General features: G+C 42.9%; 1 protein-coding gene and 1 long non-coding RNA gene across 2 annotated transcripts in view; one reads left to right on the forward strand and one right to left on the reverse strand.

The window, feature by feature from the left end:
* The window catches only part of SUDS3 (SDS3 homolog, SIN3A corepressor complex component), a 38,070-nt gene extending 34,450 nt beyond the window's left edge, over positions 1-3,620 (forward strand). The window contains exon 13 of the mRNA XM_027043825.2: positions 2,679-3,620. Within this exon, the coding sequence (XP_026899626.2) occupies positions 2,679-2,721 (43 nt within the window). The 3' untranslated portion in view covers positions 2,722-3,620. The remainder of the gene's footprint in view (positions 1-2,678) is intronic.
* Positions 519-8,412, reverse strand: LOC128312536 (uncharacterized). The gene is made up of 2 exons (XR_008291946.1): positions 6,639-8,412; positions 519-2,845 (listed from the first exon to the last, which is right to left on the reverse strand). It is a non-coding gene; the product is annotated as an uncharacterized LOC128312536 (long non-coding RNA).
* Between the last annotated feature and the right edge of the window lie 7,044 nt (positions 8,413-15,456).

Here is a 15,456-nt window from a genome sequence, read left to right on the forward strand (position 1 = left end):
TGGGATGTTTTCATTTGTTTGGATACCAGTATTTATGGATCTCTAACTACCTAATTTCTCTCTCTCTCTCTCTCTCTCTCTCTCTCTCTCTCTCTCTCTCTCTTTCTTTCTTTCTTTCTCTCTCTCTCTCTCTTTCTCTCTTTCTCTCTCTCTCTCTCTCTCTTTCTTTCTCTCTTTCTCTCTCTCTCTTTCTTTCTCTTTCTTTCTCTCTCTCTCTCCCTCCCTCTCTCCTCCCTCCCTCCCTCCTCCCTCCCTCCCTCCCTCCCTCCCTCCCTCCCTCCCTCTCCCTCTCTCCCTCCCTCTAATTGGGGCCAGTATAAGATCCCAGAGGCTGATCTGCGAATCAAGCTATTTGTCTTTGTGTGTGAGACCCTGTATTCAGGGTTGGGTGACTTTTCTAAGAGAAATACTGGGAGCGGGGAGGGGGTTGGTCGCATTTTTTTTTTTTTTAACCTACCTTGGGGTAGCGGGGGAAATCTATTTTTTACGATATTTTAGTTTTTGTTTTTCTATTAACCTTTCCTTTTATCCTTGAATTTTTACTAAATTTCCTCCTGACTTAAAAATCTTGTTTCTAATTTGGGAATTTGAAATCTTGGTACTTAATGTTATGCCATTTTTTCCAAAGAGTTCAAACCACTTTAATACCAGAACATGGTAAAATATTTGCAGCCATTTGAAGCAGCTGGTGGGCTTTTTATATATTCTCATTAACTGGTACCATTAAATGTTCTGAGAGGTGAATGTAAAATGTAAAAAGTTATAGGGTTGTTTTTTTTTTTTTAAATAACAATAAACTTTCAAAGAGAAAACCAGCATGTAGTCTGTGTTATATCCATTGACTTGATAAATGATTGAAATTTATTTTAGGTTTTCCCTCCAGCGTTTGTGGGAGAAGGAAATTGGGAGAGAGGGAGGGATATACTAGATACTTGCTCGTTGTGAAGAGGAAGATACGGAGTGATGTCAAAGATAGGCTCTCAGTTTTGTAAAGAGCAGTCTAGAGGTGTTGACCCATCAATGTGATATACTCTCCTTGTTGGAGATGATAAAACAATTTCATGGAAAGTTGAGTCAATGCAATTGACCTTAGATAGGAAAAACCTTAAGGTAGACTCGTATGATTGAAGAAGATGCTGCCATTTGGTACTCTAGAGCACTGCTTCCCAGTTTTCCCAAAGGGGAAAAAAATGCTGGTATTTCTACAGCTCCCTGGTGGGTAAACTGAGGAGGCTGCTAACTGCCACAGGTGACAGACCTGGTGTGCTCACGACCCAGGTGTGGCATGCCCAGCAGGAAGGGCTGCTCTGTGCTTTGGATGTTGGAGAAGGGTGGTCACTATTTTTAAATTTTTTTATTGTAACATTTGTACAGAAAAGTACACAAATCTTATTTGTACAAGTTGAATCTTCTCAGCGTGAATGCGTCCATGTAACCCGTCATCTAGATTGGGAAATAGCACTACCAGTACCCACAGCCTGAGCAGGATTCCTTCCGGTTGCCAGTCCTCGCAGGGGTAAGGGCTAGGTCGACCGGTTTTCTCTATTTTCGTCATCTTAACCTTCAAGCTCTTGAGCACCTGGGTCTTTCTAGAGTTGTAGAAGAGCCAAGTCCCTGGTGGAGGCTAGGGGTTCGCCAGGGACGTGAAAGCTAGTAGTGAAGGATGTGGTGACACAGGGGTGGTAAAAAAAACAACAACAACAAAAAATTCAGGTTAACTCTGTCACCCTCCCGCTTGTCGCCAAGGCAAACAGAACTTGCCCTTGATGTCAGCATCCGCTTTTGTGAGAGTTCTTTGTCTAGGTCAGGAACTATACTAAACGCTGCAAGGCAGGCATTTTCTGTTTCAGTCCTTGTAATCTGTGAAAGAGTGCTGATACTCCCAATGCAGTTGTTAATATAATTTGTTAATACATTTGTTATATTGTTGATGTATTTGTTAACATAGTCTAAGACTTGGCTTAATTCTCCCCTGAAACCCAGAGTTCATCACAGTGCCTAGTCCTAGTGAGTGCTCCGTAAATGTTGTCAGATACTGTCAGTGCAAAATGATGTGCAAAGACAGGTGGGCTGGTGAATAATAATAGCTCCAGTCCTCAATACTGTGCCCTTCACTTTTATTATCTCATCGAAGCCTCATAACAACCCTGGAGAGAAGACGCTATTGTTATCACCAGTTTTCAGAGGAGGAAACATTCCTTTATCACAGGGGGTGGTTAGGTAATTTCTCCAAGGTCACACACACCAGCTTGCACAGTCCCAACTCTTTCAGATTCTAAGCCAGGGTTCCTAAGCGCTGCCCTGTGCAGCCTTTTCCCAGCCCCCTTTGTTCACATTGCATTCAGCATTTCCACCTTTCTCCAGCCCTTCTCTGGGAGTTTGTTTTTATCTGCTCTCACCTCTTATAGAGCAAATTTCAGAGGTAAAAACGCTATAATTTGCTAGGACCCTTTCCCCTGCTAGATAACTCCGGGCTTCTTCCTTGGTAATCGAGTTGTGAGAGTCACAGTTACTAGCTGAGAGGTCCCTTTGCTCTGAAACAGTGTGGGCAGGTGTGTAACGGAAAACAGGGAGCCATTTAGAATGTAAAGAGTGAATGACCTTGATGGAGCCGACTTTAATAAGCAACATGAGAACCTTTGGAGGAAAACACTTACCTTTTTTTTTTTTTTCCCCAGATCACTCTCTTCCTGCCTGCCTTTCTTGTCATCTCTGAAGTAAGCAGGGAAGGGTAGGAGCCATTGAACTGGTTTCTAAAAATGTAGATGGAGAGCTGGACACGCTACATCTTGCTGCTCTCTGGATGTCGGTGGACCTTTTCATGTCGTGTCCTGCTGTAGAGCCACTGAATGAAAGAACACACCAGTTCAATGTCACCTGCTTCAGACTGTCTGCTCAGCTCCAACCAGCAGCCTGCGTAACCACCAAAGCCAGGGTTTGCAGTCTTTGGAGAGAGGCAGGAATGAAACCAATTTCTGGTCTCTTCTGCTAGTGTTAGAGATGCCCCACATCTATCTTTGGTAAAGCTAAGCACCTTCTCTGCTTTTAAAAAGACAGTAGATGGAATGCTCTAGAAACATGGGCACCAGCTCACTCTCTTTGGACATAATGACATGATGAGAAATATATTAGCTTTAGGAATTTTAGTGTTTACCAGAGTAGGTATTTTTGTGAATAGCTATGATTATTAAGACGAAAAGATATGTATGTTCAGAAGGATCCCTGGGGGAGTGAGGGAGGTAAGATACAGCATAGGTACCTAGACACTTAATCCCTTTACCCATTTTCCCTAATCTGTGTTTGCTCAATTCTCTGAAAGATACAGATCTCTAAAATGACAAAATTCACTTTACTGATACGAGAAGACCAATAATCAGAATCTGAAAGATTCTCTCCCCTGTTTCTCAAAAGTTGGAGACTCAGCGGTGTGCTCTGTTTTTCTGCAGCCTGATGCTCCTGTCTGTCGGCATCACCTGTCTGCCTGCCGATGGGGTGAATGGGTGTGGGGTCAAAGTAGGTGAGATTAGGGGCACCTGGGTGGCTCAGTCGGTTAAAGCATCCGACTTTGGCTCAGGTCATGATCTCATGGTCCATGAGTTCCAGCCCCGTGTCGGGCTCTGTGCTGACGGCTCAGAGCCTGGAGCCTGCTTCAGATTCTGTCTCCCTCTCTTTCTGCTCCTCCTCTGCTACTGGTCTGTCTCTTTCGCTCTCAAAAATAAGCAAACATTTGGGGCACATGTGGCTCAGTCAGTAGAGCAACCGACTTCAGCTCGGGTCATGATCTCGCGGTTTGTGGGTTTGAGCCCCGTGTCGGGCTCTGTGCTGACAGCTCAGAGCCTGGAGCCGCTTCGGATTCTGTGTTTCCCTCTCTCTCTGCCCCTCCCCCACTCACGCTCTGTCTCTCTCTGTCTCAGAAATAAACATAAAAATAAACATAAAAATAAACATTTAAAAAAAAAGGTTCTAGAGCCAGCTAGGAAAGCAGTGCTCATAGAGAATAAGCAGTTATTGAAGGTAGGAGTACAGTGGCTTCAGGTTGGCAAGTCCCTGCATATAATTAAGAATCACTTTTTTTTCAACATTGATTCTTTCGGTAAGTATTTGAGTGTTTACTGAGATGCAGTGTGGCATAGTGGCAGTGTGGCAAAAGCAGAAGAGTTGGAATCAGTATTTGAATCCAGCTTTAACTAGCTGCAATGTGACTTTAGGCACATTGGTTACATAACAGGCACATAGGTTAAATAGTAATATCCACCCCAGAGTGATTTTGAGGATTCTAATAATGTTAATGTATATAGCACTTACTATATCCTAAGCACTTTACCCATATTAACTTACTGAATCCTTGTAATGACCCCGTGAGGTAGCCACTATTACAAATCCTCACTCTGTAGTTGAAGGAATTGAGAAACAGAGGTTAAGTACCTTGCCCAAGGTCATGTAGCTAGTAAATGGTGAGCCAGGATTCTGAGCCCAGTTTCTCCAGAGCCCTTGCTCTCATTCACCATACTCTGCTTTGAGGGGGACATAACACAGGGCTGGATTCAGGGAGTGCCCAGTCTCTGGAAACTGTCCCCTCCTTTGTCACTACTGCTGCCCTCTATCTGTCTCTGTCCTTGGATGTTAATCTGCCAAATCCTGTGAGACCAGCAGGTAGTTTAGTGCCAAGAGACAATGAAGGTAAAGTTGGCAGCTTCAGAGATCATGGTAAGCGTCACTTCCTACAAGTGGGTTGGAATGAATGCCCAGCGCATTGGGTTGAGAAGGATTCTGAAGCCCAAGTTGGGCAGAATGGGAGGAGTGGCTTAATCAATTAGTTTTGTCTGCTGATTTAGTTTGACCCCTTATTTTGAAGATGAAAACATCTAAGGCCCAGAGATGATAAATGATGTGCCCAAGTTCATATGGCCAGCTATAGGCAGAGAGGTGGTGGGGGTCCTGTACTCTGGTATGGCCACTCATTAACCCAGGGTTTTTTACTTAATGGCTTGATAGTTAGGGCACACTCATCCTATTGTGCCTTGGACTTTTCTGGTTTTAGCATTGATAATCTTGCATCCCAGGAACTGTCTCAGACCCAGGCAAACCGAGACAGTTGGTTACCCTGCTCAGTTTCCTCCTCTGTAAAGTGGGGATAAGAATTGGCATTTTTCTATGGATTAAGTGATTTCTCATAGATTAGGTAAAGCACTCGGAAGTAGCGTTTGGGACGTGGTAAGTCCTCAATACGTGTTGGTGATTTATTGTTCTTGTGTTCATTATTATTGGAACAGAGGGTTCCAGCCCCAAAATGAGATCCTGGAGAACTTCACAATCATCCCAGCCAAGACAGGGGACCTTGCCAGGATCATCTGGTCACCTGGAGCTGACTGTTGGGGATGTTTTTTCTTCTACTTGAAATAGTAGTAAACTATCGTGAGCTCGAGGATTGACATTAGTGCGTTCAATCCACATGCTGTTCATGGAGTATTGCATGTTAGGTAGTCTAGGTTCTTTGGGGGGATTTAGAGATAAATAAAAGCATGGTTCCCTTCCTCTGGGACAGTGAGGATGGGCAGCCGTGCTTGTCAGTAATTCTGGTTCAGTGGGATAGGAGCTACATTCGAGGCCTGGAGAAAACTGGACAGAGAAAATACTAGCAGTTGACATTTATCGGGCAGGTGGTTGAACACTTCATGTGCATTATCTCATTAATTATTTGTTGTCTGTGAATTTGTTGTTACGTATCTGGGGTTTACAGACTGGGAAACTGAGGTTTAGAAAGAGTAAGAAACTTGCCTCAAGTTCACGCAGCATGATTCCAAAGCAGGTCTTGCTGACCCAGAGTCTGAATTTTCATGAAGCAGGAATGCTTTACAACTACTTCGGAAAGAAAAGAAAATTTGAGCTTGGCCTGAAAACTGAGGCAGGCCTTAAGCAGTGTCCATGGCCAGGAATGGGAACTGCATGCAGAGGAAATGGCTCGGTTGAGAGCGGAGGTAGGGGGTGGGACATGTTTAAAAAGTCAAATGAGAGTGTGTGCTGAACAGTAACTCTGGACGAATAGGCTTTGAACTTTAAAATCTGTTTTGTTTTTTTTTTCCCCAGACCCGTATCTTTTTGTCCTTCCACACTTCGGGTTCACCTTCCTTTCCTTCCTGCCTCTGTCCTTTTCTCCCTTCCCCTGGCCCACCCTGTTCCCTCCTCCTCCCCCTTTTATATCGCCAGTGCGGTGGCTCGTGGCAGTCTTGGAGTGACGCTTTCCAATTTCACACTTACATGCTCCTGAAAGTATTCGTAAACTAACTCATATGTAAAACCAATAAAGGGCAACAGCACACATTCCTGTTAGGCAGTAATTTTGTTTGACTCCCTTTCTTCTGTTTTGATCACACATCTTCCTGCAAACATGGTGCTTTGACCTTACCAGAAGTGGAAGTTTCAGGAAGCCAAGCATGGTGGAGCTCTGTCAGCGTATGAGTAATAGGAATGAAGAAGAGCTCGTGTTTATTGAGCACTTACTACGTGCCTGGACAAGGGCTAAGTACTTTTCGTGCATTATCTTTTTTAGTGCACTCAACAGTCATGTGAGGTAGGTCTGCCTGATTCCCATTTTTAACAGATGAGGAAATTGAGACTCAGAGGAGAAGAGGATTCACCTCTGCGCCGCATTCCTATGTTTCCTTTTCCTGTTGGCTTCTTCCATCGTAGCATGTAGTGCCAAAGTACAAAGGACCAACGCCCTCCATTTTCCACGCCTGGAACAGACACTGAGAAGGGAAGCAACTTGCCTGAGATCACACCGCCGATGAATGGGAGAGCAGAAACTAAACCCAGGTCTTGTAACTCTTAATCTAACAGTTGGGGGAAATCCCAGGCTGAAGCCGAAGGGCATGGATTTAAGATTTGGGTTTGAATTTTAGCCCTGTAACTTACAAACTGTGTGACCTTAGGCACGTCTCATAACCTATCTGGGCTCCAGTCTAGAAAGTGGAGACGATGATAGCCACCTCCGCAAGCTTATTGTGAGGGTTGAGTGAGGTCACACAAGCAAAGCAGCCCCAACAGTGACCCTCATGCCTGAAACAAGCCAGGTCCCTCTAGTGTGTTAGATACATCTCTCCCACCTTGCCAGCTGCCCGTTGTTACTTCAGGAGTTGTCTGCCACATCTGCTCAGGTCCCAGCATGCCTTGAGGCTAAGCCCACAGCAACCTTGCAAGGGGGACCCCTGCCACTAGCCACGAACCTTGAAATTCAAGACAACAGATGCCCAGCATCTGTTCACCTTATTAGCGCCTCACTAGAGAAGAGTTTGAAATCCTCCCTCACCTCCCACCAGCTGTGTTGAGAAACCCACTGGACTGTGAGGGAGGACAGGGACTGGGTCCCCCCCTCCCCCTATCCCCAAGGATTTGCATACTATAGGTACACATTAAATGCTTACTGAATGAATGGTTGGCTAATTATCTCATTTCTCAGCACAGCATATTAATCTCTAAGATCACAGTAATAACATAATGCAGTTTAGAAATGAAAGGATTTTACAAAGTTGGCCACAAAATACAGTAGTCTTTTATTTTCTACCTCATTTCCCCTCCCAGAAGCAATCATCCCACCTCTTTTAGCTGATTATTTCAGTACATTTCTAAGAATTCTCTTAAATTCTGACCATGGAAATCCTTCCCTCCTCTCTCAATATAGTTATTTCATAATTTTGATGAGGTCAGTATTTAGTGTTTACATTATTACGGCTATGTAAACGCTAGTCACAGCTGAGCCCTTTTGTAAAGTATGATTGCCTTTTTTTTTTCCCCTTGACAGTGTTCCCCCAGGAGTTAATAATTGTCTTGTATTTTTGTTATAAGCCTGGTTTCCTAGGTGCTTATTAGAATTCAACCTCAAGGCCTTCACCAAGTGTTTAAATTCCCTTTAAGACACTCAGATGCACCAGAATTCCATTGATTTCATCACCCTGAAGAAGCCTCCCCCCTGGGGACTTCTGGACTGGTTGCCTACTCTAGACTGGTGGCCCCCCATATGGCACATAGCTGTCTCCCTGGAGTCTTCCTTCACCTCCGTACTGGGGGCTCCGCTTTGTCACTCTTGGCGTTTGGATCTCCCATTCTTGTTTCCTTTGTTTTCCTTTTTCTCTACCTCCGCATTTTGGCAAAACGCATCTTGCAGTAACTTACCAAGCATGATTAAAAATGCTCTCATTCTGTTCTCTTATTTCATCGATGGTTTGGCTGGTGTAACTACATTTTTAATTCCCAGAATTAAAGCCCATACATTTCCAGAATTGAAAAGGCCCACAAAGCACTTAGCACTTAACTATATTTCAGCCAGCCCCTTCCTTCCTCAGCCTTCGTTTTGAGAGGTTCCTTGTGCTGCTAAATTCATTATTCTCCGGTTTCTCTGCTGTCAGTTTTAAAATTCAGGTTTTGTTTTGTTTTAATTTACTTTACAGCTTCTAAAATTTGGTTGTTTCCTCTCTAGTGTTTTCCATTCTGGTGGGTTTAATTCTAGCTTGGAAATCATTTCCCTTCAAGATTCTGAAGGTATTTTTTATTGCTGTCTAGCTTCTGATGTTGTCCTTGAGAAGCCTGAAGCCATTCTGATTATTTATTCTCTGATCACCACCCCCCCCACCTTTATCGAGATATAATTGACATAGCATTGCATAGGTTTAAGGTGTACAATTTGTATCATTTTGATAAACGTGCATATTGTGAAGTGATTACCACAGTAAGGTTAGTTAACCTGTCTGTCATTTCAGTAGGTGTGCCATTTTTTGTGCGAATGTAGTGAGTACTTTTAGGATCTCTCCTAGCATCTTTCAAGTGTACAGTCCAGTATAATTAACTGTAGTTACCATGCTGTCCATTACATCCCCAGGAATTGTCTATCACTGGAAATTTGTACCCCTTGACCGCCTACACTCTTTTTCCCACCCCCCAGCTCCCTCCTCTGGCAACTACCAATCTACTCTCTCTTTGGATGAGTTTGATTTTTTTTAGATTCCATTTCTAAGTGAGAATACATAGTACTTGTCTCTCTTTGACTTATTTCACTTAGCATAATGCTCTTGGGGTTCATCCATATTGTTGCAAAGAGTAAGATTTCCTTCTTTTTATGGGTGAATGTTTCATTGTGTATATATACCACATTTTTTTTTTTTTTTTTTTTTTTTATCCAGCCATCCATCAGTGGACACTTAGGTTGCTTCCATGTCTTGGTTATTATGAATAATGCTGTGGTGAACATGGGGGTGCAGATGTCTCTTTGAGACAGTGATTTCATCTCCTTTGGATATATACCCAGAAGTAGAATTACTGGATCATATGGTAGTTCTTTTTTTTTTTTTTTTTTTAGGAACCCCCATATCTCTATACTGGCTGCACCAGCTTGGATTCCCACCAACAGTGCACAAGCATTTTCTATTCTCCATATGTTTGCCTGTACTTGTCAAATTATATCTTTTTGACAATAACCATTTTAATAGGTGTGAGGTGATACCTCATTGTGGTTTTGATTTTCATTTCATTTCCTTGATAGAGTGATGTTGAGCAACTTTTCATGTACCTGTTGGCTGTTTGTGTATCTTTGGTGATTTGACTTTTTTTTTTTTTTTTGAAATGTTTATTTATTTTTGAGGGTGGGGGAAGGGGCAGAGAGAGAGAGGGACAGAGGATCAGCACTGACAGCAGTGGCTCGATGCAACACGGGGCTCAAACTCAAGGACTGCGAGATCATGACCTGAGCTGAAGTGGGACACTCAACTGACTGAACCACCCAGGTGCCCCTGGTTATCTGACTTTTTAACATCTCTAGAAGCTTGTAGGATCTGTGGCATTTTGAAAGTTCAAGATGACAGGCCTTGTTGTGGGCCCGTTGTTCTAAGCAGTTAGCTTTTTCAATTCTGGAAACGTATGTCCTTAAATTCTGAGAATTAAAATAATACATCTACATAAATATGCACACACACACACACACATTTTATGGATGTAGTAACAAGCTTCCATGATCCTTGCCTCCTGATAGTCATACCCCTGTGTAGTTCACTGTCATTATTGGACCAAGATTGGTCTCTGTGACTAGTAGCATATAGCAGAAGTGATAGTAATTCATTTCTGAGATTGGAGTATAAAAGACACAGTGACTTCTTTTTGGTTGTGCTCTCTTTCTCTTGAATCACTTGCTTTGGGGAAAGCCAGCTACCATGTGAAGCAGCCATATGGGGAAGGCCATGTGGCAAAGACCTGAGGCCTTCTGCCAACAGCCAGCTAGTCACTGAGGCTTCTGCCAATGGCCATGTGAGTGGGTCACTTTGGAAGACATCCTCCAGCCCCAGTCTAGCCTTCAGATGAGATTGCAGTCACCACTGACTGCTTGACTGTAGCCTTATGGGAGACCCTGAGCCAGAACCACCCAACTAAACTGCTCCCAGATTCCTGACTCTCAGAAACTGGGTAAGAGAATAAATGTTATAGGCTGCTGAGTATTGGGGATAATTTGTTATGCAGCAATAGGTAACTAATATAATGGGTAATTTTTTCCCCTCTTTTTTTTCTTTTCTTCTAGCATTCAGGGACTCCTTTTACTTAGTGGACTTCCTATGACAGTCTTCAACTTTTCTTATGTTTCCCATTTTCTCTTTGTCTTTTTATTTTCTGGGAGGTTTCCTTAAATTTGTCTTTTAAACTTTCTCATTAAAAATATTTTTCATTAAAAAAATTTTTTTAATGTTTATTTTTGAGACAGAGCGTGTGTGCAACCCAGCAGAGGAGGAGCAGAGAGAGAGGGAGACATAGAATCTGAAGCAGTCTCCAGGCTCTGAGCTGTCAGCACAGAACCTGGCATGGGTCTTGAACCCACAAGCTGTGAGACTGTGACCTGAGCCAAAGTTGGACACTCAGCTGACTGAGCCACTCAGGTGTCCCCGCAAAAAAATTCTAAGAGCTATTTTTATCTTCTGATTTTGTATCCTTTTTTTTTTTTTTAATTTTTTCAACATTTATTTACTTTTGAGAGACAGAGCACGAGCAGGGAAGGGCAGAGAGAGAGGGAGACACAGAATCCGAAGCAGGCTCCATGCTGAGCTTTCAGCACAGAGCCCGACGTGGGGCTCGAACCCATGAACCATGAAATCATGACCTGAGCTGAAGTTGGACGCTTGATCGACTGAGACACCCAGGCCCCCCTATCCTTTCTGCTTTTTAAAGTGTTGTACCCATTTCTAGAGTCCTTTCATCCAGAGACTGTTGTATCTTCTCTAGAGAAGAAACTTCTGGTCTTTTGCCAGGTTGGTCTCTAGGCAATCTTGCTGTATGAAGTAGGGAAGCAGATCTGATGAACTGACAGCTTTTTTTTTTTTTTTTTTTCATTTAAATTATAGTTAACACACAGTGTAATATTAGTTTCAGGTATACAGTTCAGTGATTCAACACTTCCTTACATCACCCAGTGCTCATTGCAGCAAGTGCACTTCTTAATCCCCATCACCAATTTCCCCCATCCCCCCACAACCTCCCCTCTGGTAACCATCAGTTTGTTCTCTATAGTTAAGAGTCTGTTTCTTGGTTTGCCTCTCTGTCTTTCCCCCCCCCCCCATATGTTCATTTGTTTGTTTGTTTGTTTGTTTTTTTAATTCCACATATGAGTGAAATCGTATGGTATTCGTCATTCTCTCACTGACTTATTTTGCTCAGCATAATACTCTCGCTCCATCCACATCCTTGCAAATGGCAAGATTTCATTCTTTTTTCATGGCTGAGTAATACCCCATTGTATCTGTATACCACGTATTCTTTATCCATTCATCAGTTGATGGACACTTGGGCTGTTTCCATAGTTTGGCTATTGTAGATAGTGCTGCTATAAACATTGGTACATGTATCCCCTTGAGTCAGTATTTTTGTATTTTTGTATTACATTACAATTGTAATGCAATTGCTGGAAACTGACAGCTTCTTAAACTGGATTTCAGCCAGTCTCACTGCCTTAACCTTCATTTTTAGAGGTACCTTAATTTTTTATTAGGTGCTGCTAATCTATGAGTCTCCACTGTTGGCTTAAGATTTTGAGGCATTTTTCATCTACATTTAGCTTCTACAGTTTGGTTTTTTCCCCCCACCTATTCTCCATTCTGGTGGGTTTAAGTCCTTAAAAACAGAGGAAAACAAAACACCTTTATAGTTGTTGCAGTGGGATTTCATGGGAAAAAGAAAAACATGTGTTATTTAGCCAACTCTCTTTACCTCAACCCTTCATGCCTTGCCTGCTCCCACCTCCCTCTGGGACCTTCTGTGACTTACGCAGCATTGTCAATGAAGGATGACACTGAAGGGGACGCTGGCTAGCTCACTGTCACTGTGGGTTCTGAGGCCATAATCTATGAATCACTGCAGTGGGAACATTAGTAGGTCATTTCCAAATAATCAGTACATTCTTACTTATCACAAAGCTGCTGGTTTCTGTCTGAAGACATGTCAGTGGCCTTTAACTGCAGGCTTTGACTTTAGAACTCAGTGTCAAGATTTAAAAGGAGGAATTTACATACATGCACCTTGAAGGTCTGAACGTGTGTATATAATACAGTGCCCATGGGTTTGTATGCCTATATGTGCACAAACACACATCTCGAAAATGAGCCTTCTTGACAACCAGAACCCACCTTTGGACTGTAGGTGAGTTCAGAAGCATGAAAAATGTTTAGCCTTAAGTATGTTTAAATATTCATGACGTCTTCAAAGCGAAGCTTTTGGGAAGACTAAGCCACCTGGAACACAGCTGTGATAGTACGATAAGGCATCTTGAAAAATCACAGAGTGTCACGCAGGGTTGGGAAGAATATTCCGGTGACCTAGGCCAGTCCCCTGCTGCCCACTGTAATAAAAACTATTTTGGATATGTCCATTGTTAGCAAGATCAGGTTAATATTTAGAGCATAGTAGTATCTTACCAGCTTGAAGATGATTATATTTTGGATTACATAACTTATTTGGGGTAACAAATTCTGTTTATTTATTGTCTATCCTTCCTCATGTGGTGGGGTTTTCAGGACGGCAGCTGTTGGCACATTCATCATCGCTTTCCCCTTGTACCCATGGAAGACGTTACTCATCAGTCTTGGCCCGTTGTCTTGAGGCCCAGATGTGAGGACTCAGAATCCTTTCTACACGGGGCTGCTTACAGCTACTAGCAATTGATTGGGAATGGGGTGTTGTGGCAGGCTCACCAGATGAAACATGTAAGCGATTTCTGGTTGGTCTTTTATCACCTGTCTCAGTTGAACACGCTCTGGTTCACATTACTTTGCCCAGAACCAGTCTGGGCATGATCCCTCCAGAGCAGACCAGGATAGAATTTTCACTTTCGTGGGCTCAAATCACTTTCAAAATTTTGCTTTTGTTTTTGGGATCTCACCAACCATGATCGTCCTGAGTTGTGATTTTAATTCCAAGGACCTAAGTAACTGTGTGCTCGGTTTCTTCAACTGAATAGCACCCTTTATGCTACTGCGTGCCATCATCTTATTACTCTAAACCAGGGCTCAGCAAACCACGACCCATAGGCCAAATCCAGCCCGCCACCTGTTTTGGTAACATTTTATTGGAACACAGCCACACCTATAAGTTTATGTCATATCCATGAGTGTCTTTGCACTAAAAGGGCAGAGTTGAGTAGTTCCCACAGCAACTCTATTGCCCACAAAGCCAAAAATATTTGCCATCTTCCCTTTTACAGAAAATCTTTCCTGAACTGGTTCTGAATGATTACGCAGGATTCTTTTGGCTCTCAATTGTTGTCTAATATTTTCTCCATGGTATATTCAACTCTTTTACAAACCTACTTCATTGTGGTCTCATCCAGCCCACATTTATCTATTATACTCACAAGGCTCTCCTGAGTGATGTTTAGTGCTTGTTGCTATTCAAATATGCTGATCATAACCCTCCCTGCTCTTTGTTGAGCACTTACTATAGCCCAGGCAGTGCTAAGCACTCTACATAAATTAAGTGAACAGAAGCAAATGGCTTGGCATAGTGCATGGCATAGGGTAGATGCTCAATTATATTTAATTTTTACAACAGCCCTATGAAGGTAGCATTAAAGAGTCACTTAGGGTAGCCAGGCTGGTAAGTGGCAGAACTAGAATCCAACTCAGTTTGCACTGATTCCAAAACTTGTGACCTTTCCATTAAACCTCATCTCTTTCTACTACATTCTCTCTCTCTCTCTCTCTCTCTCTCTCTCTCTCTCTCTCTCAATGTTTTATTTATTTTGGGAGAGATGGCATGAGCAGGGAAGGGACAGAGAGAGGGAGAGAGAGAATCCCAAGCAGGTTCTACGGAGCCTGACATAGGGCTTGATCTCACGAACTGTGAGATTATGACCTGAGCTGAAATCAAGAGTCAGATGCCTAACTGACTGAGCCACCCAGGTGCCTCTCTACTACATTTTCCTGACTTGCCAGTCTGGTAAATCTGTCAACTAATTAGAATAACGGGCATTATATAGATAAAATGCATGTATGTGATTGGTGTGGTATGTTATCTCAGATCCTCTTAACAAACATGCAGGTTTGGTATTATTTGCAATTTACAGATGAAGACACGAGGCTGGGAGAATGTCATACAGGTAGTAAGCTGTTGGTGCAGTTCTAAGCTGGTATGATTCCAGATCTTTACACTGTACTGCTATGATACACAACCATGGTATGTGTCTGAGCTGACATTCATTCAACAGTTTCTACCATACCTTTTCATAGAGCAGAGCACCCACTCTATACCAGGTACTGTGCCCAATCCATTTGCTTTTTTCTGCAGTGAATTCCTTTCCTGAGTGCTCACAAACTGTTTAATTGTCTAGTGTTTGCTTTTAATTTAGTGCCCTTGGTAGTAGGTATTTGGGGTTGCTTTCTCAACTCCTGGGGAAAGAATTGAAATCTAAGACATTTTGTGCCTTGATTTCCCCATCTGTGAAATGGGAAAGAAAATGTTTTTATGTCTTCCAATTTCCTAAGATTCTAAAATTTCAAGCATGAGAGTTGGCATTGAACAGAGATTGCAAAGCAGGAGTCTGTGGGTAGGATCCAACCTTGTGGTTCACACTGTAGATTTTAAAAATTGAGTTAATTAAAACATGTTTAAATTAAGAGATTTTTGAGCTTCTCCTAAGTAATTAGATAACTTTGCAAGACTGAGTTTGTTGTCCCACACGAATACATGGCTGGAGCTGAGTAGAAGCTTCTCCCTTTAGGGGTGCCTGGGTGGCTCAGTCAGTTAAGCGACCGACTCTTGATTTCGGCTCAGCTCATGATCCCAGGGTCATAGGATTGAGCCCCACATCTGGCTTTGTGCTGAGCATGAAGCCTGTTTAAGATTCTCTCTTTCTCTCTCTCTCTCTCCCCCTCCCTCCCTGTCTCCCTCCCTCCCTCCCCATGTCCCTCCCCTCAGTTCGTGCATGCACATGCT

Source organism: Acinonyx jubatus, chromosome D3 (genome assembly GCF_027475565.1).
Source record: "Acinonyx jubatus isolate Ajub_Pintada_27869175 chromosome D3, VMU_Ajub_asm_v1.0, whole genome shotgun sequence".
Taxonomy (NCBI): Eukaryota; Metazoa; Chordata; class Mammalia; order Carnivora; family Felidae; genus Acinonyx; species Acinonyx jubatus.